This window comes from Xenia sp. Carnegie-2017, unplaced genomic scaffold, assembly GCF_021976095.1.
Source record: "Xenia sp. Carnegie-2017 unplaced genomic scaffold, XeniaSp_v1 HiC_scaffold_23, whole genome shotgun sequence".
Taxonomy (NCBI): Eukaryota; Metazoa; Cnidaria; class Anthozoa; order Malacalcyonacea; family Xeniidae; genus Xenia; species Xenia sp. Carnegie-2017.
In genome coordinates, this window is record NW_025813486.1 from 7076994 (window position 1) to 7102941 (window position 25948).

General features: G+C 32.1%; 1 protein-coding gene and 2 long non-coding RNA genes across 3 annotated transcripts in view; 1 reads left to right on the forward strand and 2 right to left on the reverse strand.

Moving 5' to 3' along the window:
* Positions 1–1331: 1331 nt before the first annotated feature.
* Positions 1332–25948, reverse strand: part of LOC124449663 (serine/threonine-protein kinase/endoribonuclease IRE1-like) — a 91346-nt gene continuing 66729 nt past the window's right edge. The window contains exons 7-8 of the mRNA XM_047000611.1: positions 2175–2884; positions 1332–2095 (exon numbers count right to left, since the gene is read on the reverse strand). Coding sequence (XP_046856567.1) covers positions 1418–2095; positions 2175–2884 — 1388 coding nt within the window. The 3' untranslated portion in view covers positions 1332–1417. The remainder of the gene's footprint in view (positions 2096–2174; positions 2885–25948) is intronic.
* On the reverse strand, positions 10455–11757 carry LOC124449745. Its single transcript, XR_006949564.1, has 2 exons — positions 11715–11757; positions 10455–10580 (listed from the first exon to the last, which is right to left on the reverse strand). It is a non-coding gene; the product is annotated as an uncharacterized LOC124449745 (long non-coding RNA).
* Positions 20205–21720, forward strand: LOC124449710. Its single transcript, XR_006949523.1, has 3 exons — positions 20205–20424; positions 20581–20675; positions 21414–21720. It is a non-coding gene; the product is annotated as an uncharacterized LOC124449710 (long non-coding RNA).

The following is a 25948-nucleotide window of genomic DNA, read 5'->3' on the forward strand; positions in this document are numbered from 1 at the left end:
GTGGCCACCCGTAAACCTTAGGCATTAAGTTATTCTTTCAATTGACCATCCACTATATGTTCGTGAAGTTGTCGAGAAAGTTATACACCAGTATTCTAGAAACTCACAAAAACTCTAACCCTCAATGTGTGTAACACAACAGTCTTGATCTTACTAATCAATGCAAACTCTTTTACCCATCAATCTATTAAAGAAGATTTTTGGTGAAATATTTCAAATCAAGCAATCAGTGGAGTCAATACAAGGTCTTCCAGCAGTTATAAGACTATTTTTAAACTTTATTCAATGAATGTGAGTGTGAGAGTGTTTTTAGAAAACAGTTGATACAGAGAGAGGTAGTTCACCTTATCTGTATATTCAATATTCATTGTATATTCATTATTCATTGTATAATCATTATTCAATTAAATGAATATTTGTATATTCATTTAATAAATCAAATTAAAACTAATTAAAATATCAAAGAATCCATTAGAAGAAACCTGTTGATCTCATGAAAAATGTTATTTAATTCAACTGTTTTGTATTGATTAGCTACGTAATTAATGTGAAATACTAAAACAAAAAAGCACTCCTAATTTCTCTCTATGGAGTTGCTCAACAGACGATGCTTAGGTTTACCGCATAAGCAACCCCCAAGAGCCCACAACATTCAAGACCAGACTTTCAGGCTGCGTGCTATTCCGGATTCACTCTTTATTTGCTGTAAAGGCTTCAGTTGCTTTTTCAATTCCTTTGTTCAGTCTCTTCAGACAATGTTTATTAAATTCAGAGCTTAAGTCTATTTAAATGTGCTTTTGGCATTGGCCATTATCACTGCCTTTTAATACTTTAATAACGGGACCTTGGTAAGATTGAAACTCCAGAAATACCATTTTCTATCGTATAAGAGTTTTATAATGTATTGAAAATATGACTTTACATATCATACGTCTTCAAAAAAAGCAATTGAGAATAAAATTTAAATAATCAGATATTATATCATTCAATAATGTAAGCTAGATGCAGAAATGTGATTATGTATCATCAAAATACGTCGTGAAAAGTGTTTTGCTACTTTACATCTATAAAATAAAACCTTTAACTACCGTATCGTTGATTTGTTATTTGTTTTCCTGTCAGTAAACTTTTCATTGTTGTTCGCTTTCATTAAAAACTGAAAAAGTTCTTAAGTTCTGGGTTGTTTTTCAATTCGTCATTACATCAGACAGCAACACGTACCCGAACTGAGATTTCAAAAAGAACTCCTTAGGATCATCGACTTCATAAAATGGATGGTTTTAGTGCTGGTCGCAATCAATCGATCTGTCAATGAAAGCCAACAATCAAAATAATCATATACGTAAAAAATTTATTTGTCTTTTTCAATCTTAGTAAATTCTATTTTACACTGTATCTTTTATGTTCACTTGCCTTTTCACAAACTGTTTTTACTGTTTAAAAACTGTTTATTTTTAATGTGGTTTCTTTCACTGAAATTGAAAAAGTTCTTGAGATCTGGATTGTTTTTCAATTCTTCATTGGACCTCACAGTAGCATGCACTCGAACAGGGAGATTAGGGAATTTTTTGAGAATATACGCCTTGTGATTACCAATCTTATAAAATGGTTCTGGTTGAGGTCTTGGCCGTGGTCGATCGTGCCAATGTTGGTTAATATTTCGAATAAGTCTTAAACATTCTGTCCATGAAGAGTCATATGTAAAAGTCTTTGCAGTCACCACGTCCGTTCTACAATAATCATAAACATCACTGTCTATTTTACTTTTCCAGTCTGAGGGCTCACTATTCAATTGTTGAACAACAATTGATTGGGGATCATTTGTCTTAATCTGCTGAAGATTTCCAACTTTACATAATAAGTCAAATTTCTCGTCATCCGACATAAGAAATGGATGTGTTAACGCCTCATTGGCTGATGGCCTGTCTTCGGGTTCTCGGTTTAACATCCACAACAAAAGGTCTTTCAGTGTTTCATCCTTGATTTCGTCCAAGCCAACAGGGTTTCCATTTAACATATTGTCCAACCTATGCCGTTTAGTTCCAAACGGGTGTTTTCCTTTTGTTGCAATATAATAAGTTACCATTCCTGCATTCTAAAAAAATTAACAATGTAATGTTACAAATTGACTTTATACATGCATGTCGTGCAAATGGTTATATTCCTGCACCTACCATTACATCAGACTCTTTCTTGTACCGTCCTTTATCGACTGTATCTTTTTCTTCACAATATGATTCAGGAGCAATCCAATACTCAGTTCCCATGTTAGGCTTGCTTTCATGTGTCGTAGAATCGTTATCCAATATTCGACTAATGCCAAAGTCAGCTATCAGAAAGTTGTCTTGTGAATCTCGAAGAACATTGGTGGGCTTTAAATCACGATGAAGAATAGGATTTGGGCCGCTATGAAGATCAACTAAACCTTGTAAAATTTGTCTGAGAATTTCGGGAACAGCTTTTTGAAGATCATGTAAAGTAGAAGACTTGACAAAACTCTCCAATGATTCTTCACATAAGTCTAATATCAAATATACATATTCTGTTCCAGTCTCTTCCTCTAGGAAAGAATAATTCACAACATATTTCGACTTTCTTGCGTTGAATTCATTCAAAATTTTCTTTTCGTGCAGCGCAAGCTGGATGTAGCTATCTCGACGTATTTGTTTCACTGCTTTACCGTAACCATCCTTACCCAGTCCAAGATAAACACGTGTTCCATCACTTCCCTTGCCAATGCAAAACTCTTCTGAGAAAATTACTCGTACATTGCCCACCACTTTAACCTCAACACTGGAATTGCGTCCATAATGAATCAATTTTAAAAACAATTCTCTATGTTTCGTTGACTCATCAATGTATTTCCACTCTTGCAACACAAATTCTAAAAAAATTAGATAAAATATTACATTCAAGGGTGAAGGAAACGAAATTAATACGTCAAAATAATTTAAACTTTCCCAATCAGGAAAGGATATTATTAGCTACCGCACATTTTTGAAAAAACTTATTGTACAATCAAATCTGACAACATCTGAGGTTAGCTTATACAATACATTTAATTACAAAAAATTCTTTCTACAGTAAATTCATATGTTTTTTTAAAGAAATAACCTTACGTTTTTGGAAAATATTAAATTTGAATTTATAGAGCATATTTTTTAGAGTCTAAAAATTTTTTTACAGCAGAAGATAACAAAATAGCTTCATTTAATTTTTCTTTCCATTCTCGACACTCATCTGTTTGATAGACTATCTTATGTTTGATGCCAAATATGAACATTGAAGTTCGATCAGCAGCGAAAACTCAACAATTATTCTCTCAAACCTTGTTTGAACACCATTAAAGTGCCAATGAAACGAAAACTTTGCAAGTTAAATTATATTTACATTGACCAAAACTTTTGAAATGAAAGCTTTCTAAAACCTTTTATGTATGATACTTTCATTCTAAAAATACTGAAGTGAAGTCCTTGCTATTACCAATTTATCTAACTTGTGACATCATATTGCATGCAAATGAGTCGCTGCCATGTTTTAAATACACTTCATTTTCCTGACAACTTTACGTTGATAATAGTAGGCAGTATTTTATATCATTAACACATCACAAAGAAAGAAACTCTGCAAAGTTGAAGTAAAGTATTAGCAAATGTACCGAATAATTCTAGTTCTTATTATGCAATGTGACGTCACAAGTTAGATGAATCGAACATAATAAAAGCTTCAATATCTTGAGAATGAAAAGAGATACATATAAACTAGTAGAGAAACTCCGTTGTTGTATTAAAATTTCTGTTCAATAAAAGTATAACACAGGCTGCAAAACTTTCGTTTTATAGGCATTTTAAGCTTTGACTGTAAATTATCTGACACGTACTGTTTCTCTTATTCACCTTGGTAGAGTGAACCTCGTTATCTTTATGTCTGCAAACTCATGCACTACCTCTTGTTATTCCTATTCTCGTGCATTATTGCTGGTATTGTTTTACCTTTGCCAAATGGAAGATGGTTTTTGTAGTTTTCAATTATTTTAGTAAGCTTATGATCATTTATTTGCAAGAAACAATTTGTCTGTCATGTGTCTATTGTGTCAGGGTTTTCGCTATCGAGAAAATTTCCTTTTTGATGAAATTTTTACTCAGGTAGAAAAGGAATCATGCAATGCAATAAAATTTTAACACCACAATAAAAGTAAGCGATTTAAATTCTTATCATATTTTTCAGTCCTTTTGATAAAATACTTGTCAGTTTGAGAAAAGTGTGAAAGAAATCATGATGTTTTAGTGTTAAAGTATAATATAATTGACAAGATAAGCAACACGAACGATGCAAGCAAATGATCAAACTTCCGCCTTCAAATATTTTAATATCTTTCTGTATTTTATGTGTAATGCAGAACATTTCAGTTGTCTTTGGCTACCACAATCATATTTTACTAATTTGAAAAATATTCTCGTATAATTCAACACTCCTTTGCAGATATCTTCTAAATATAGTTAAATGAAAGCAATTGAGCAAATCATTTCCATGCTTTCACAAAAAATTTTATAATCAATTTTATATCTATCCATCTGCCTGTCTATTTAGTGGTCTATTTTTTTAGCTATATTTGTATTATGTTAAATGTTGACTACGTTGCCTTTCACAAGAAATCAGTCGATCAAATTTGAAGATATGAATACCCCCCTCTCCCACCCATTAACATTCTAGTTAAGGTCCTCTATACAGCAAACATGATACAGCCATTAAGTTCTGTAAGCGATATTTTAGCAGCAGCGTTATTAAACACCCCTCCCCCACAGCACTAAAAGTTATAGTTTCGGCCCTCAATACAGTGGTCAGTGCTACAATAACTGAGAAAACATGATACAGCCATTGAGTTTTGTAATCGATATTTTAAAAGCAGCGTTATTCTTGCTCAATCTGGTGGCCTAAGTCCTAAGTAGCTTGGTCTGTTTCACGTGCACTTTTTATAAAGGTCATTAAACCAGTTGACTATCATCATTTAAGATACAGTTTGGATTATAAATGAGATTTTTCGACTCACTTGCTGTTCTAATGATTAAATTTATTTATTTTGAGATCAATAGACGTAATTTATTGAAATCAATAAATAAAGTCGTTTTTTATGTTTAACGTTAGTTGCTAACGTCTATTTTGGGAAGTTTTCTAGTAGAAAAAACTTATACAGCAACTTTAATGCTCTATGCAACTTTTAAAATGCAATTGTAAGTAAAAAGTATTTAAAATTCAATGCTCTACTAGAAAATGATCTTGTTTGACTTTTGAACGATACAGTACACAGTACACAGTGTATTTAAATTATTTGTCGTTTGCAAAAGGAAAATTTAAGACATTGACACAGTATTGAACTTTTGGAGTCCGAAAGTGCAACACTGTATACGTACATCATGCATATTATTAAATAATATAAATCTTCATAAAAACACATAAATACCAATGAAATGACTTGAATTGTGATACAATATAAAACATATATGCTTAGGTTATGCAATATGTATAAAATAAAATAGAATTGAAAGGCATACCTTGTTTTGCATTTTCAACACCAGGAGAAATTTCGACATCTTTAGCATTACCATCATCACCACTTGTGATTTCTACGAACAATATTTAAAAAAGCGTTAACCACACAAGCTGTGTATTTTTATTTTGACAACAAGTATAAAAATGAATTTACATCTAGTGCTCGAAAAGAAACAACACAAATAAATTGGAAAGTTTGGATAGTAGCTTTTTAAAACTATATATTTCATTTCGTTTTGCCCATTAGCTCCAAAATCTCGTATACATATATTAAGCACTGTTTTACATGACTGACATTTTCAAGTAATACAATGACCTAACAAATGGAAATATTGAAAGGGCAGTATATATTTTCACGTAATGAACCAGCTTTCTCAGGCGTAATTTTAAAAATAAATGTAGATAAACAAACTTCATGAATTACGACTGCCAATGTGTATTTTGGTAAAACACAAGACAATAGACACTGTATATAGTAAACATTATTTATCTAAATTAAATATGGTTTACTAAATACGGAGTGTCTATTGTCTTGTGTTTTACCAAAACTTCGTGAATCAAACAGCAAATGCTTTGTAAAACGAAAAAGAAACAAAACAAAAAACCATGGTATGAATGTAAGTCAAAAAAGAACACTCGAAAAGTGGGTTTAATTGTCTAGGCGACACAATTTCAAGCTATCTATTTTCTGCTGACAAAAACTTGAGGAGTGAAAGTCAGTCCTTGAAAAACAGCAAAAATGGAAAAAGAAAAGAAAGCTTCGTCTCTGGTCAGATAATACCATATAACTAATTGACTTTTTATTCACCTCGCCTGTTTGGTCTTTATTGAGAAATCTCGGACCTCTGTTTTTATCACAAACCTCTCCCTAAGGGGCTCGGTCAGTACAAATAACTTCAGTCCGATATTTCTACGTAAAGACCTCACACTCGGTTATTAAGGGCGTTGTAATGAATTCAGACATTGATAAGTGTTAACAAACTGTTGTCGCCAATCTCTGTCGAGTATCTTAGTAATGTTTGTAAATGATGATCGTCCAGGTTAATAAAGTCCTGAGAAGGACTGTTTTTGTTGTTGTTGACTAATCAACAACAACTAGTCAACAACAACAAAAACAGTCCTTCTCAGGACTTGATTAACCTGGACGATCATCATTTACAAACATATAACGATACTCCCGGGTTCAAACCATTTACTTTATCTTAGTAATTTTAAGAAAAAGTTGCTAAAGTCCGAATTGCTGTAGACTGTCTGTTTTGAGGACAAGGAAACTATTACAATTTTATGCAACTTCATGCAACCTGTCAAAGAACGAAAATTGTAAGCAGACACAGACATTAACACATTTTTTAGCGTTGTTGTTTAATTACTGATGGAGTTAAAAGAAAAGTCTGGAATTAGTTTAATCATACATTATCGCCATACACAGTATAATCATATTCAAAAGTTTCCTAAAGAATATGCAAGCACTCAAAAGCGTAGAAAATTGAGGAATTTTATTCCTAAACAGAGCAAATGAATGGTTGCTTAATTAATAGCTATTTCCAACTTAGAATTCATTTCTCGTTGACGATTTTTTCCTTTAATGTATATGAAATCTTTGCCGAATTACTCAATTTGTTGAGAAGGCTGCCTTGCCCTACGGAGTCGAGGCAATTAAGAGAGATCAGTCAAACATAGAAATTTTATCGCGATATGTGGCTTGTTTACCCCTATCTCGGCGCTATACTTTCATTAAACAATCAACTCGTCTTCGCAAGTTTTTGTCAGTTATGAAATGAAATTGAACTATATTCCTGGAAAATAGATGAGCGAGAAAAAGTGATCGATATAATATTTTTGAATTAGTAAACAAGAACTAAAAACTGCAACAAGAACTGCAAAGAATCTATAAACAAGAACTGCAATGGATCTAAGTATTGAAAAATCATCTGCAACATATTATTAAGTTAGGGAAACATCCTGCAAGAATAGCTATAATAATGTTTGGTACATTGTCAGTCACGCTATGTCAATGTAGTTTCAATAATTTATTAGTAGCAAAATAGCAGTTAAACATTTTATACAGACCACGATTTATAAAATGTAAACACATGTTTTGTTAAGCTTTTGCTATCTTTGTTGCTCAAATCATTCATTTATGCTTAATATAAAGCAACCTCATAAAACTAGATCTCAGCAAACAAATACATTATAGGTCTAAATTTAACTTGTAATAAAATTTCTACTTTCACTCCTGTAATTTATATCTGTGACATGTATAAATGACAAAATATTTTCTTGCTGTAAAAAGTAATACACTGAAAATGGCATAAGAATGCTGAAATATGTCTGTTTTAAAATCATCCTGATTTTTTTCCAAAGTTTGTCAATTTTTCAGTCTATGATTTTTGAATACGTAATTTTCACAGAGCTGGGTTTAGTGAAATAAAAACTTTTCTAAGATGTCAAAGACTCAATTTTTTTTTTAAATTTGATACGTATATATTAAAGTAAATGGTTTGAACACGGGAGTATCGTTACATGTTTGTAGATGTATATTGTCCAGGTTAGTATAGTGTGGTAGCCCATCGATATCATCATTATTTACCGTGTGTCAATTTTATTTTCAGTTGTATTTTCATTTCAATAACAAATTTCACATGAAACTTTACTTTACAATGTAAATTTAATATTAATTTCCTTTTATAAATACGTATTTCATTTATTTTGATTCTAAAAGCGTGAATGAAATTTAAAAAGCACTTTCCCACCCTTGGCCCAGTGCTATCACCACGGATTTTATAATAGTCAGGATATAGTTTCTATAGTTAGCAAAAAAGTTAAGCCGAATTATATATGCAAAAATTCATTTCCGGGTACCACAGGAGATACAAAGAAATGACAAACATGGTTTTCGAGTATTTAAGGCATTTCACGATCTTTTACTAAACTCAAATATCCGTAATGGATAGAACAAGTTTTATAAAACAATTTGACATGGAAATGCTCTCGATAGCTGTATAATATTGGCGTTCGTGCTCAATTAAAAATTTTCTGTTCAAGGATAGGCCGCATAGCTCCTAACTGCCTAAGGCTCGCTTTCTAAGTTCAGAGGCAGTTATATGATCTAGAATAAGTTTTAATGCTTGCAAAATAAGTACCTTTATTTCATCATTCTTGACACTCTATAGAGAGATTGTTTTACGTTACTTTTGCCGCGACTTTGTGAGTTAGGTACTATTGATGTAGGAATAAGACAAATTCACAAAGCTTTTTTCCTTACATTTTGTTAAATTATTTTGTAAAGATATTATAATCACCATGTCTTGCTAGAGCATTTGGATATGGCCTTTATCAATAAGTAAGTATGGTTGTTATTGACAAAAGTATCCAACATATGTATCAATTGCAATCTATGCCAAGCTTTAGTATGAGGAATTGTATTCCCTTGTAGTAAACTACCATTAGAAGTTATAAACACCTTTCTGTTTTATTGCATACTGATAAAACAGTAGCTGTTCGTTTGAAAGAAAATACTCCTGTCTTTTAAAGACGGGAAAGCAAATTCACTTTTGTATTTTTTGAACAAAGAAATTTTAATAAGTAATATGGGGCGTAGGCTGTTTGTTTTGTATCATCTGGCAATATAATGAGCCATGTAGAGAGTTGCAACGTCTTGCAGTACTACAAAATTAGTACTGCAGTATTAGTTGCACAGACTGCAATTGATACATACGTTGGATACTTTTGTCAACAACAACCAACTTCCTCATCTATAAAACCATATTTAAATGCTGCAGCAGGGCGTGGTGATTATATTATTATTATAAAATAAAAAACTTATTTTTCAAGCAATAAAACTTATTCTACATCATATAACTGCCTCTGAACTTGGAAAGCGAGCCTTAGGCAGTAAGGAGCTATGCGGCCTATTCTTGCACAGAAAATTTTCAAATGAGCACGAACGCCAATAATACACAGCTATCGAGAGCATTTCGATGTCAAATTGTTTTACAAAACTTGTTTCATTCATTACGGATATTTGAGATTAGTAAAAGGTCGTGAAATGCATTAAATATTCGAAAGATATGTCATTTGTTTTTATCTCCTGTGGTATCCGAAAATGAATTTTTGCATATATAATTCGGCTTCACTTTTTTGCTAACTATAAAAACTACATCCTGACTATTATAAGATCAGTGGTGGTAGCGCTGGGCCACGGGTGGGAAAGTGCTTTTTACATTTCATTTACGCTTTTAGAATGAAAATAAATAAAATACGTACATATATAATGAAATTATTATTAAATATACATTGTAAAGTAAAGTTTCATGTGAAATTTCTTTTTGAAATGAAACTATAACTGAAAATTAAATTGACACACGAAAAATAGTGATGATAGTGATGATAGTATGGTCCTAAGAAGGACTGTTTTTGTTGTTGTTGACTGACGTTTCGACAACCTTAGCGGTAGTCACCTTCAGAGTAAAAAAAAACAGTACCAAGATTGTTTAAAAACGCAGCGACATCAACATGTTTTGGACCCAACGATTGTTTCCGAATTTCCAGAGCCTTTTTGTTGAACTCTATAGCTTTGTCGTAGTTTCCAGTATTATAATACACATCACCAAGATTCTTTAAAGAATCAGCAACATCAACATGATTTGGACCTAACGATTGTTCTCGAATTTCTAGAGCTTTTTCGTGAACCTCTTTAGCTTTGTCGTAATTTCCAGTTTTATAAAACACCAACCCAAGATTGTTTAAAGAAACAGCAACATCAACATGATTTAGACCTAACGACTGTTTTCGAATTTCTAGAGCTTTTTCGTAAAATTTTACAGCTTTGTCGTACTTTCTAGTATTATAATACACATTACCAAGATTGATTAAAGAATCAGCATCATCAACATGATTTGGACCTAACGATTTTTTTTTAATTTCCAGAGCTTTTTCGTAAAACTCTATAGCATTGTCGTAGTTTCTAGTTTCATAAAACACCTTACCAAGATTGTTTAAAGACATAGCGACATCAACATGATTTGGACCTAACGATTGCTTTCGAATTTCTAGAGCTTTTTCGTGAACTTCTTTAGCCTTGTCGAAGTTTCCAGCTTCATGATACACCAAACCAAGATTGTTTAAAGACTGAGCAACATGAACATGATTTGGACCTAACGATTGTTCTTGAATTTCCAGAGCTTTTTCGTGAACCTCTTTAGCTTTGTCGTACTTTCCAGTATCATAATACACCAAACCAAGATTGTGTAATAACGCAGCGACATCAACATGATTTGGACCTAACGATTGTTTTCGAATTTCCAGAGCCTTTTTATTGAACTCTATAGCTTTGTCGTAGTTTCCAGTATTATAATACACATTACCAAGATTGATTAAAGAATCAACAACATCAACATGATTTGGACCTAACGATTGCTTTCGAATTGCTAGAGCTTTTTCGTGAACCTCTTTAGCCTTGTCGAAGTTTCCAGCTTCATAATACACCAAACCAAGATTGTTTAAAGACTGAGCAACATAAACATGATTTGGACCTAACGATTGTTCTCGAATTTCCAGAGCTTTTTCGTGAACCTCTTTAGCTTTGTCGATGTTTCGATTTTCATAATACGCCAAACCAAGATTGTTTAAAGACTGAGCAACATAAACATGATTTGGACCTAACGATTGTTCTCGAATTTCCAGAGCTTTTTCGTAAAACTCTATAGCTTTGTCGTAGTTTCCAGTTTTTTTAAGTACAGTACCAAGATTGTTTAAAGACGCAGCGACATTAATATGATTTTGACCTAACGATTGTTTTTTTATTTCCAGAGCTTTTTTGTGAAACTCTATGGCTTTGTCGAAGTTTCCAGTATCATAATAGACAATGCCAAGATTGTTTAAAGTTGTAGCAATAAGAACATGATTTGGACATAACGATCGTTTTCGAATTTCCAGAGCTTTTTCGTAAAACTCTATAGATTTGTCGTAGTTTCTAGTTTCATAATACACCAAACCAAGATTATTTAAAGACTGACCAACATCAACATGATTTGGACCTAACGATTGTTCTCGAATTTCCAGAGCTTTTTCGTAAACTTCTTTAGCTTTGTCGTAGTTTCCAGTTTTTTCAAGCACATTACCAAGATTGTGTAAAGACGCAGTGACATCAATATGATTTTGACCTAACGATTCTTTTATTATTTCCAGAGCCTTTTTGTGAAACTCTATGGCCTTGTCGTACTTTCCAGTATCATTATACACAATGCCAAGACTGTTTAAAGAGTCAGCAACATCAGCATGATTCGGGCCTAACGATCGTTTTCGAATTTCTAGAGCTTTTTCGTAAAACTCTATAGCTTTGTCGTACTTTCCAGTATCATAATACACAATACCAAGATTGTATAACGACGCAGAGACATCAACATGATTAAAGCAGAACGATCGTTTTCGAATTTCCAGAGCTTTTTCGTAAAACTCTATGGATTTGTCGTAGTTTCCAGTTTCATAATACACCAAACCTAGATTGTTTAAAGACTGAGCAACATCAACATGATTTGGACCTAACGATTGTTCTCGAATTTCTAGAGCTTTGTCGTGAACCTCTTTAGCTTTGTCGTAGTTTCTAGTATCATAATACACCAAACCAACATTGTTTAAAGACTGAGCAACATCAACATGATTTGGACCTAACGATCGTTTTCGAATTTCTAGAGCTTTGTCGTAAAATTCTATAGCTTTGTCGTACTTTCCAGTATCATAATACACCAAACCAATATTGTTTAAAGTCTGAGCAACATCAACATGATTTGAACCTAACGATTGTTTTCGAATTTCCAGAGCTTTTTTGTGAACCTCTATGGCCTTGTCGTACTTTCCAGTAACATAATACACAGCACCAAGATTGTTTAAAGAGTCAGCAACATCAATATGATTTGGACCTAACGATTGTTTTATTATTTCCAGAGCCTTTTTGTAAAATTCCATGGCCTTGTCGTACTTTCCAGTATCATAATAAACAATGCCAAGATTGTTTAAAGACTGAGCAACATCAACATGGTTTGGACATAACGATTGTTCTCGAATTTCCAGAGCTTTTTCGTGAACCTTTTTAGCTTTGTCGTAGTTTCCAGTTTTTTGAAGCGCAGTACCAAGATTGTTTGGAGACGCAGCGACATCAACATGATTTGGACCTAACAATCGTTTTCGAATTTCTAGAGCTTTTTCGTAAAAATTTATAGCTTTGTCGTACTTTCCAGTATCATAATACACAATACCAAGATTGTATAAAGACGCAGAGACATCAACATGATTAAAGCCGAACGATCGTTTTCGAATTTCCAGAGCTTTTTCGTGAACCTCTTTAGCTTTGTCGTAGTTTCCAGTAGCATAATACACCAAACCAATATTGTTTAAAGACTGAGCAACATCAACATGATTTGGACCTAACAATCGTTTTTGAATTTCCAGAGCTTTTTCGTGAACCTTTTTAGCTTTGTCGTAGTTTCCAGTTTTTTGAAGCACAGTACCAAGATTGTATAGAGACGCAGCGACATCAACATGATTTGGACCTAACGATTGTTTTTGAATTTCCAGAGCTTTTTCGTAAAACTCTATAGCTTTGTCATAGTTTCCAGTTTCCCAATACACCAAACCAAGATTATTTAAAGACGCAGCGACTTCAACACGATTTGGACCGAAGGATTGTTTTCGAATTTCCAGAGCTTTTTCATGAAACTCTTTAGCTTTGCTATATTTTCCAGTGTCATGGTATAAAAGACCGAGGATACTAAAATACCATGCTTTGTCATAACTACGTTCTTCTGATTTAAATTTTTTCATTAGTTCAAGAGCAAGATCGTATTTTCCAAAATGTCTTAATCTGTCAATAAAATATTGGAAAACTTGTAAATTATTCATGTTGATTTTTCTCTTGTTGCTCCTTATTAATTGAAGAATTTTTTCAAGATGTGGCATCAATTTGCTTTCGTCGTCTCTCTCTTTAAACAAGTAAAGTGCTTGAAATATTTGGTTAACATTTGATTGAAGAGAAGGCAAATTGCAAATTTGTTCTATTTTGCATTCTTTATTTAAGTGTTCAGATTGATAAACGATAATTGCTTCATGGACAATGCGATGTATACTAATGTCATTATTTTCTGAATGCAAGAACAATGAGCAGTCCTTTAAACAAAGACATATATCTTCTTTTGAGTGTTTGGGATCAATTTTTTGCACATAACAAATAACAATTTCTCGTGGTATAGGATCAAACGATATCATAGAAAAAAAGTTAATAACATTTGCCAATAATGAGGATTCTTCAGCATTTTGTCTGACAGCTAAAAGTGAAGCTTGTAACATACTTCTAGGAAATACCGAGTTAAATTTAAGAAAAGTGGCGTCCATGATTTCTTGTTCTTCTGAAAATATTTCCTCCAAATATTGACTCCAAGTAAATGTAGAGTTTGCTTTTTTTACACGACTGACATAACAACCAGCAGCAGCCAAAGCCAGCGGTTGACGATCTAATGCGTGCGATACTTCATTCAACAATTGATCATCAGCATATTCATTTTCAGTGTAATGCTTCAACAGTTGAAAACATTCCCTATCATTTATTCCACTTCTGATAGAAATATGTTTGTTAAACTTATCATCTTGAGGTACGGCATCTGTGTTCTGGATAGTTACTATGATTTGTCCATTTATCCACATTGGATCACCTACTTGGGGAAGTAATGAAGAAATTTTGCAGAGCTGTACCACGTTGTCTACAATGATCAACCAATTTTGCCAGAATTTTAATCGTGTGGATACTAACGATTGCAAATTCTTCACTTTGTCAATGATAAAACAGTTTTCAACTTCAAATTTTTTAATCATATACTTGTCACAGTTTAAACGGTATTCAAGTTCACAGTAAGTTTTTAAAAGAGATTCCTCATTTTTCCCATCGAGAGTCATTACAAACGAAGTTCTATTTTTCCAATCAAACGATACTTTTTCACAAACCTGTCTTGCAAGTTGTGATTTACCACTGCCAGGATTACCAGTGATGTAAAAATATGTCAGTTTATCAATGTTGTCATTTCTTAATTGTTCAAGATCTTTTATAATTTTATCTCGTAATTCAGTGCGTTCAACGAAAAAATGATTAGGTTTTGAAGGAAGAACTTGGAATGAATTGAAACAGTTTCGATGATTTTTTATTTCAATGATTTCATCGAGAGAAAATTTCAAATCTTGAAATGATTTTTCAATTACATTGACTATATCATCAAAATCATCATCTGAGCATTCCCTTTCATACCAATGTGCGTACTTGTTTCTTTCACAGCGAAGTGCATGAACAGCATCCTTTGTTTTTTTGTCAAGATTCTTTCCAATTGAATTTGAAAAAATTATTGCATCAAATAATATCGTACCGTCCCACTTACTGGTGTCTCCATCCTGATATTTTTGTCGTGTTTTTTGGTCTAATTTTCTTCCTGATTCCAAAGTGTAAAATTTGTTACCACTGTTGTGTGTGTCATCCCATTCTCCATGAGATGATTTGTAACGAGAGTTCCATTGTTTAGTGAAAAACTGAGCAAGTTCCTTTTGTACCACATTAATTATTTGCTGAATGTACGACAGATATCTTATTCCTGACGATTCCATCTGTACAAAAATTTGGTATGTATCAACAAGATAAAAATCAAGCAATTCAAAAATTTGTTAATTATTTGTTAATTGATTTAACTTCACCAAAAACGTACTAAAATTACAAAAGAACCTAAAAACTAATAATGAAGAAGAGCATGTATGCTACAGTTTTACCAACTGCAGTATCCTCTCAAACAACCTTCGAAAAAATTAAAAAACATGATATTTCACCTTAAAGTTTACGTTACCAAACAAACATAAGAATATATATTTAAATAATTTGTATAGTCATTCGTGAATGTCATGCATTTGTATCTAAGATTATCTTTTAATGTTGTAGCTAATGGCTTTTTTTGAACTTATAAAGGTTTATGTTTATTTAATTTTATAGATTCTAACGCATTTATTCAAACTTGACTTTATAAATATATTTGTTTTACAACATGTTGTAACACAAGATATTGTTTTTCTTGGCTATATACGACAATTGATTGGCAATGGTAAAATTCTTAATCAATTTTAAGATCATGAACCACTATGATATAAAGCAAAACCTGAAGCAAATAATGGACTATTTTGAATAAATTTTGATATGAAATGAGAATTTTTAATCTATGTTGATATAATAACGCGTTTTGAAGTGATCATTTACGTAAACTCAAATGATGAATATTGCCTTTTGGTCGTGCGTGACTTTTTTAAAACGTGTATCTATAAATACGATTAAAGTTTTCAGATATAATTTTTCTGAGCTTTTACGAAGAATTTTTTGTTCGCAAAATGCTTTAGATCAGAATGTTCGTAACTTGTAACCCTTCTAGATGGTACGCACCGACTGAAAAGAAAACTAAGAGATAGCAGATTCTAACAGTTTTGATAAGGGAGAAATTAAAAATTGTTTTTTTGATTGTGTGCTGTTGCAAACAGCATTGGCTATGTATGAAAAGGCATCATTTTGCGACGTTTTCGAGAATCATAAAAAATGAAATTATCTTTTCATATTTGCAAGTGTTAAACACTATGGACAAGGATGGTAATCATGAAGTTATATTCTGAAAGACAAGAAGGCTGTGAAACGTCATAATGAGGATAAAAGGCAGAAAAAAGGAGACAAATATTAACAACATGTATTTTATTTGTTTAAAAAACAGCTGGCATTCAGAGGACATAGTAAATCAAGCTTTAGCTTGAATAAAGACTAGTCTAGAGAGCTTGCAAAGTCATATGAAAATTTATGTTTTGTCTTTGTCTTGAATACCAGAAGTGACGTAAGAAACGGCGGATGCACAGTTTGTGATTTCACTGATGTATTACGTGATGTCCAGAATTATTTGATTGCCTAACTGTATTGATATTTTTATAAAAATATTCAAAATCAGATTGATGAGGAAATCAGAGAATTTCAGTTTTTTAACTATTCAATACCACGAAACTTTGCATAAATAAACCTTAGCATCAACAAAAGACATTTTCAAAGCTACAAAGATTATCTAAAGGCAGCAATTAAAATCTGGAACTATAAGATTTAAAAAGAAATCTTTAATAGGGTACCTAACTTCGAGGTTTCAGCAATGAAGATAATCCTTCTCTCAGTGGTCTGTTGTTTTTTTCTACACCTAGGAAGTGTGATTATAATCTCAAGTTAACCTCAACTTTGAACTCAGTATTTTACTTCACAGTAACCGAGTAGAAACTTCTGTGCAACTTCCTAATCACAAACATTGACTCCAGCATTTAGCATATATTGAATTTTTTACGATCCCTTCGCCTTTTTTATTTTGATATATCTGCAAACGGCATCTTCTTCGTCACTCTTAACAATTCAACATCTTTATTTTGATGTATACGTTGCGTTGGTTTTAAAAATTGCTTGATGTTTGTGTTGATTTTTGTTGCAATATATAAACATGACGAATTATTTCAATATTGCAGGACTGTCGACATTTCTGCACATGCACAGTTTTTTGTAAATTACTGCTTAAGTATTGTCGTTTACTATAAATGTTGTTTTTATTACGATTATTTCTGAACAGTTTTTTGATTTCCTGAATTTAATAAACAAAACTCATATTTCATTACGGGGACAGTTTTTTTTGGTCACCCACTGTAGATTTGTCGTATCGCTATGTGTGACAACACGTCAAAAATAACATCTTTTCTTTCAAGTGTTGCCAAACAGAAGACATGTTTAGTGATATAATGACCAAAACACTTTCAAAAGTTTAATATCAAAACTTTACAAAACTATTAGGAGTAGTTGAAATCAAAGAACAATGATAAGGTTTAAGTTTGAATCATGAAGATTTGTTAGTTTGTTAATATCACAATTAAGTGGAAGGGTTAAAAGGAATTAACAAGTTGTAATATTCATATCTCAGGACACTTGACACGAATGTCGTCACATATGCATGCTTCCTTTTACACATATGTGCAGAATTGCTTGATTGAATAGCTGTACTTATAAGATTATCAAGTTGATAGAAAATCAGCGATCTTCAGTATTGTTTTATTTAATGTTATGAATTTGCACATATCAACCCTAGCGTCAACAACTTAGCATCGACGAAAGACAATTGCAACGTCACAAAGATAAGCAAAATTCTTTAGTCCCATTTAAAATGTGGACTTACAAAATCGAACAAGCGATACTATAGTTTATGACAAAGATAAACACAATTGCTGATCAATATTTCTACTTCTAAAACGACTTAAATACCTAAACTATTCAATGATGACATGCAAGAGTCCATTTGTGATTTTAAAGAAAATGTACTTCATGGTGAGTCATAAATAATAAAATATACTTTAAAATAAGCCTTACCTTGTTTAAGATGGCAGTGATTTGTTTTTGGTAAGCATATTGTTCTTGTTTGGAATTGTAAATTCCTTTGATTTATCTACAATTACAGAATTTACAAACTTCCATAGGTCACATTTATACGTCACAGTCAAGCATGAAAATTATTTGTTTTTGTCTTAAAACCTTTTACTGGTTAACGGCGTGTAGCCTTGAGCAGTTGAACTTTTAGAAAGATTTAAAGTTCTGACAACTTAAGCATCATATGTTCTTCCTTTGAGTCGATAAGTGGAAATTTATTTTGTGCTACGGAATTTAAAACATCTTAAGAATAGATTGTTATGTAAAGCAAAGATATGGTTTTATGATTTTTATTGTTTTTTTTTTATAAGTTTGATTATAATTTGGAACAAATTGATCAATAGAAATAAGTATGAATTTTACTAAATTATACCGTTTTAAGATATTTTGGAACTATGATCATAAAGTGGAAGTATTGAAAAGAAAATTAAGTTGTAATACTCATATCTGTTTTAAATTTATTGTAAGTATAATGCGATGAATTTGCATACATGAACCTTCGCAACCAAAGCTTGACGAAAGACAATTGTAACGTTAAAAAGATTAGCAAATTTTTAGCCGCATTTAATAAGGACTTACAAATTAGCTTATCACAAAGATAACACACTTCCTGATCAATATTTCTACTTCAAATACGACTTAAATATCTAAACTATTCAATGATGACATGCATGAGTCCATTTGCAATTTCAAACTAAATTATCTTCCGGATTCATAAATGTGATTTCATACTATCACAAGTATAATGAAATAACACATATTTTATAAATATACCGTCCGGACCCAAAGATAAATATAACTGCATGCGAGCAAGCAATTTGAATTTCTTAGCAAGCGACACATCACGATAAACACGCCTTCGTTTAGATGACAGTGATTTTTCGGTAAGCAAATTGTTTGTATTTGTAACTTTGTTTAATTGGTGTGCAACTACAGGATCACAAGTTGCTACGGGTATCTATGATGTATATCTTATTGTACTAGGTTGAGACTAATATTTATTAAAAGTGTATTAATTATATTTGACGAACAACTTTCATTTAAGATCTCATTTATACATCGTTTACACACGATAATTCTTTGTCTTTTGTCTTACAAACCTTTTACTGGTCGATGATTGAGGCTTTGAACATTCGATCTTTCAAATCACTTAACGTTCTGAAAAGTTAAGCGTCAAATGGCTTTGTCCTTTGAGTTGATACGTGGCAAATTATTTTGTGCAACTGAATTTAAAACATTAAAAGTTTATTGTTATGTAAAGCAAAGATACGGCCTTATGAGTTTTATTGTTTTATTAACATGTTTGAATTTTATTACCGTTTCCTTGGTATTTTGGAAGTTTGTTAAAAAAAACCTTAGCTCCATAATTAAGAGTTCGTCTTATACATGAAAATTCACAATATCATATTGTGGAACTTTTGTTTCATTTGCTTGTTTAAGTTGAATAAGGCAAAACAGGCGTTCGTTGGTTTAAATGTTGGGAAAAGTAAATCTCACGCCTTGATAAGATAACATTACATTATATTCTGATAAATTAAATGAAGGAAAGTTGATATAGAATTCTTATTGTAGAAACTATAAAGATTTGTTAAGATCATGTCCGATGTTTGGTTGTATCATTTAGGTATATTTCAAGCTGTCTCCTGGTAATCAGAATTGATCCGTAAGATGGCAAAAGTTAAGTCTATTAAAAGCACAATTCAAAACGACTTCACACAAAGAATATAAAAATGTCCATTGCTGTAATTGAATTAACTAATTAGTTTTTAACTAGTTGATTGGCATAATTTTAACCCAAAAAGCCTCAAACTAAATTAGTCAAGAACTGTAAACTGAATAAATTTTTTTTATATATAGACATATACACCATCTCCATGTAGTCCAAAAGCTTTGTTTTATAAACAATGTTATACTCAGATATCTCAAGATTACAAGTATCATGTGTATTTCTGCGATGAACACTACATCGGGTTTCTTGCTTGGCAGCGAAATCGCGAATTATTTTGAGCTTTTCTTTTAAATGTGAAGCCTAATTATATATGCAAAATGCACTTCCGGTTACCCACTAGAGATACAAATTACTATAGAAATGTTTGGCGGATAACGTTTACAAACAAGGATTTTCGAATATTTAAGGCATTTCGTTTTACTTATCTCAAATATCTGTCATGGATAAATAAAGTTATTTAAATCAATTTGACATCAAAATTATTTCGATACCTGTAAAATATCGGCGTTCGTGTTCATTTGAAAATCGCTCGTGCAAGAATCGAATTTGCCTAATAGTTGTCAAGACAAGATAATACAGCTCGCTTTCCAAGTTTAGAGGCAGTTATGATCTAGAATATGTTTCAATGCGTAAAATTGTGGTAAGTACCTTTATTTTATCATTCTTTATAATCTAGAGATTGTCGTATGTTACTTTTGCCGTTACTTTATGAGTCCGGGTATATTAGTGTAGGAACAAACAAATTTACTAAGCTTAGTTTATTCTTAGTTTTAATTTCTATTTTTATTTTATAAAGATAATATTATCACTACACCTTGCTACAGCATTTGGATATGGTATTCATCAGTACGTATGGTTGTTATTGTCATAACATGCAGGGACGGATCTAGGGTATGTCAAATCAGTCACGCGACTGATGTTTATAGTTCAAAAAGCATATCTGGAATTAACCGAATTATATTAACTGACTGACTGATAAGCGGTGATGATTGATATTTTTTAACATAGGGTTATGTGATTATGTGATTTACAAAATGTTTTTGATTAAGAATCACGTAGCCTTAAACCTTAAAATAGTTGTACTTTCTAAATTTTGCAAATCACAGCAGTTTTTAAACAGTGATATAATTTTACAAAGAGGTAATTGAATGTTTATTCATAACAATGCATGGTTGCTTTATAATACTAGTAAGTATCGTTTGTCCAATTATTGCATTCAAGACAATATGTAGTTTACAACCCACTTTTTTATCTCTTAGATTGGTTTATTAACTTCGCCTATTTCTTTAGTAAGCTTGCAATGTCAGTTAAATTATTTTTATTTAGTTGCTTAAAACATTTTCCATTTGCTGTTGTTAGCAAGTAAACGATATTGTTATACTTAAAATTTTAGGGTTATGTATAAATTAGATATGATACATGCATGTAAAGAAGAGAATATGTTACAAATGGTTGAGGAGACATATAAGTTACCATGACCTGTGAATGGGAATTATCATTTTTTTATTAAAACATTTTACTTAATGTTGTGATCACTAGCACTTAGGGGGAATGGGTTGTAACATTAGGATATGTTTAAATCAATCAAAAATAAATAGAGTGACAGTTACATTTTATTATTTATTTTAGTTCATATCATAATGAAACGTGACCGGGTGCAATATAGAAAAAACTGGATTGCTGCTAATAAAGCTTTAAGATGCAGTGATGCAATGCCTAATGATGATGGCTGTAGTAATCTGTTCAATAATGTTTTTGATAATGACCTTGGACATTCACAACCTTTACAAAAAATCAACTTGAACCATTGACAGTCCTAAACAAAGTTCTTTCTCTTTAAAAGTTGGTCTTAATGATTGTGATATTGGGGAAAATGACTGTGCTGTTTCTGGTGAAGTTGATATTTTAGAAGTTTCTTTTTGCCATGGGAAATCTGATTCTTTAGTACATGTGAATGCAGATATTCGAGAAAGGCATTTTTCTGATTCTTCTGATTTTGAAGATGATAGTTTAAATGTTTCTTTTCAAGATGGGTTAGTTGATTTGGTGAATGAGTACTAAATTAAGCAAAATGCTGTTGATGGTTTACTTTCTCTTCCTAAGGATAATGGTGATTCAAATTTTCCTAGTTGCGCTCGCACTTTGTTGCATACATCAAGATGTATTCCCATTTAGAAAAAATCTAAACACAAAGAATCATGCAATAAGTTCCACATCTACTAGTAGGACACCATCTCAGCGTAGTGGTAAGTTTTCTGTCATCAGAACTGACTAATCAGCAACTTTCATGTATTATGTTGACTAAAATGTTGAAATAATTTTGATTGATTCTTTTTAAATAACTTTAACATTCGTATGGTACATTTACTGTTTTTCTACGTCCATCGTTGCATCATAGGGCTTATGAATGTTCTACAGGTGCTGTAGGCGTTGGTCCTTTAAAATGTTGTAATTAGTTGACAAAATGTTAGTTATAGTTAAAATTACAGTTGTGTTCACCAGGATTTAATCCAAATACATTCGCTTAAATCTAATTCTCAGTGTTTGCTATCAAACTACTAAATGAAACTTTCTCGAGGTTTTTATTTTAGTCACCTTTCTGTTTCTGACTTTTGAAACTTGTAGTGCCTTAATTTAAATGGCGTTCGTGCGTGCAATAAAGATATATGTTAAACCCAGTACGTGTCTTCTCTGTAGATACAAGCAACGTCTCTTCACAAGAAATTCCTACAACAGTCACAACAAGAGAAAGACATTCTCAACGAAACAGTGGTGTCTTAGGCAAGCTTTTCTTACAATTCATTATTGCATATCTTGTTGTTACGTTTTCATTTACGTTCATTTCGTGTCGTTTGAAATGTTTTTTTCTTCACAACTAACTGCAACACGTGATTGCTTTGCAGAGGCGCATGACCTTTCATCGCACGAAACGCCTTCGACAAGTTTTATGAACATAACACCTGAAGGAAGACGTTCTCAACCAAACATCAATGGTACCTATTTTACAATACATAGTTTTTGAATAGCGTTGTTACTATGTACGTGTATTCAATTAGCAATTTGATGCGAGTTTTATTTGAATTTTCTTTTCAGCATGTTGTAAGGTTTTATATTTTTAAGATATTACGTAGATTATACATAAGTTATTCTATTATTTTCTTATCTATCTTGTATGCTTCCAAAGATAAGTTCTCACCAAACTGGAAACATTAATTGATAAGCAAGAAGAAGCGTTGTCAGTAATGCGTGCTCTGTTCAGCGCTACGAAAGGTGTAGACGAGCACGAAATTTTGGAAGATTTTGTACCTAATCCCTTAGATTCGGTTGAAGAACTTGAAGAGCTATCCTCTAGTCATGATGAAGAAAAGTCCAGAAGAAAGTTGGTAAGTTTTGGAAAGTTAACCACCCATACGTATTTAGTAATATTTATTGGCACTGCCTATTTTTTATGCATGATTCTTTCAAGTGTTACGTAAAAAAATCTGTCAAAGGAAGGCATAGCCCTTCCTTTTTATCGGTTTGGAAACGTGAAAACGATTCTTTCATTTGCAATTACGTAACAAAATATTTACTTTTTTTCTACCATTTGTGTTTGAAGCTTGAAAACATGCACGTTTTTCAAAGTCTGAAACGTAATTTTAGTGACGATTTTCGTGACGTTAGGGGGTCATATTATTTGATTAAACTCTATGAATCTAGCATCGTGTTTTTTGTGAGAGCATTGTCGTGTTCTGATTGATTTAAATACGTTACTATACTACAAACGGCTCTTAGGAGTGTGTCGTTTTATTTGTGCTGAAAAATTTTAACGAAGAAATTGGTCTTTCTAAAAGCTATCACCATTCACTTTGGATGGTTTTGTTTTGCAATTCGATATCAAAATGGTTATATGTATATGTCTAAATTGAACTTTTCCATATAATTTATCTTTTACTCTCTTTACTAGCTGCAGTTTTTGGTAGCACTGAGCGCAAACACCTGTGCAAACAGTGTTAGAAGAATTATGACAAAGCTGGGAACAAATAGTCTATGGTCCCAATATAGTTTAAAAGGCAGAAAAGCAAGCGACCATTTCAACACCTTGCCCTCGGCAAAGTTATAACAAGTAAACAAAATTAGACGATAATGATTGCTGCAGCAGTACCATGTTTTGTCTCTTTTCTCGTTAATAAATTGGAAAAACAGCCATTTATGTTGCTCCTTGTCATAAGGAATATTGTTGCAAGTTTTAAAGGTTAATACATTAGACTGTTTTGCATATGTCACTATAATGAATTGTTGTTTATCATTCAGCTTACGAAAATGATTTAGTGTTTTATCTATGCAATTTATATAAAGTATGTCTTTTTTGTTTCGTTTCACTTGTTAGAAGCCTGCCTCAAAGCTCATAAAGGATGCAGCGAGGCCAACGTTGAAGAGCAAATTGCCGAATTTTTAAAATATGCTCCAGGCAAGCAAGGTGGTTCCAGATTTAAGGTAACATGTCATTATCATCATAGATTGCTGGGTAAAGTATATAGATGCCATTTTTTCTTTGTTTGATTTTCTCAACTTAGACAGGGAGAACTCAACTTATTTTACTCCCTACTTTCATAGTTAACATATTTGTATTTTCTTGTCTGTGTAAGTTGAGAAAAATACACAATAACATTATTGGCATGTGCACTTAAAGAAAGTGAGCATGTGTCTTTCATTGTCCTTCAATTATAAGTGAAGCAAAATGGAATGGACACATATACATAATGCCGTACCTTTAAAAACGTTCATTGTAGTGCAGGTATTAGATTTGTGCAAGTTTTAAATTTAGTTAACTCAAACAGCATGATTAGACTTATAATATACAATTTGCTTAGCGTGATATTAAACAATTATTGAATGAAATAGTATATGAATTAAGACTTATGAAGGCCAAGGTTTGTTCAATCTACCAACGCTGAGGCAGATAGTGTTACACATTGATGACTTGATATTTTTTTTATATTACGTGAAAACCCAATTCAATGATTGTTTTATTATTTATATAAAAAGCAAGTGTTGGTTAAATGTGAAAAAGGTGCCGTAGCGATTAAAGTTTTGTTCACTTGTTTTGTTTCTCGTGCGTATGAGATGACGTTGTAGCGCGAGATAATTTCTTTTGTCCGACGTACGTAAGCAGACGATTCAGTTTTCCATTTAAATGGCATCTTTTACAGACAAATATGTCAATGTTGTTGTAGGTGGTAAGACATATAAAAATGATGTATAGACGACCATTTTCTAATAATCATATATGTTATTTTGTTGCAGGTGCGAAATTGCAACTTATTGGAATCGACTTAATTAGCATTTTTGTAAATATGTATATTAAAAAACGCACTGCAAAGTATCATTGGAAAGGCAGTTTTATGATTTCACAAATAATGCATCATTTATTGTATGTTAAATGAACGTCGGATAAACGTTGTATGAGCGTTGTATAAACGTCGGGTTTTCAGATAAAACTTACAGAAATATAAATTACAAATAAATGGACATCATTTTATGATCTTGCTATATCAAAGCTGCATGTTAAATTACATTTACAATACAATATAGCATAATATCAGCACAAGTGTATTATTAATTTACAAGGGTATCGTGGATGGATGATACAATAAAAAATACAATGAACATTCTTCAAAATTACTAAAATGTAAAACTGAATAGAATAAAAATCATTTACTGGAGTGAAAAATAATAATAAATTGGCAAGTAATCACGAAAAATAGCAATAATTGCTTTGCATGATTTCATCAAAGTTGGCGCGCCTCATTTTGTGCTCCCATAGCCGGGTTTTGCACACATAATTCGTCTACCTCGTCCAAACGCTCGCTAGTCCATTGTATAGTAGATGTATTAGCTCTCACTTCACGCTCTAAAATTTCCACTTTTTCAAAGAGATTGACACAAAAAGCAGAGACTTGGTCAGCCATGTCTTCAACTCGCGCAAGTGATTCGTCAATATGGCCGAAACGCTCGTAAAACTGTACTATAATGAATGAATTATCTCTTGCTTGCCGCTCGAGGGTCGCAATCCTTTCACGCATCGAGGAACCATCTACAGACAATTGAGTGTTATTATTATTGCTCCCATAAAGACTTTCTAGACTCTCAATTCTCCTTTCTAAGCCTGTAAGTTTTCCAAC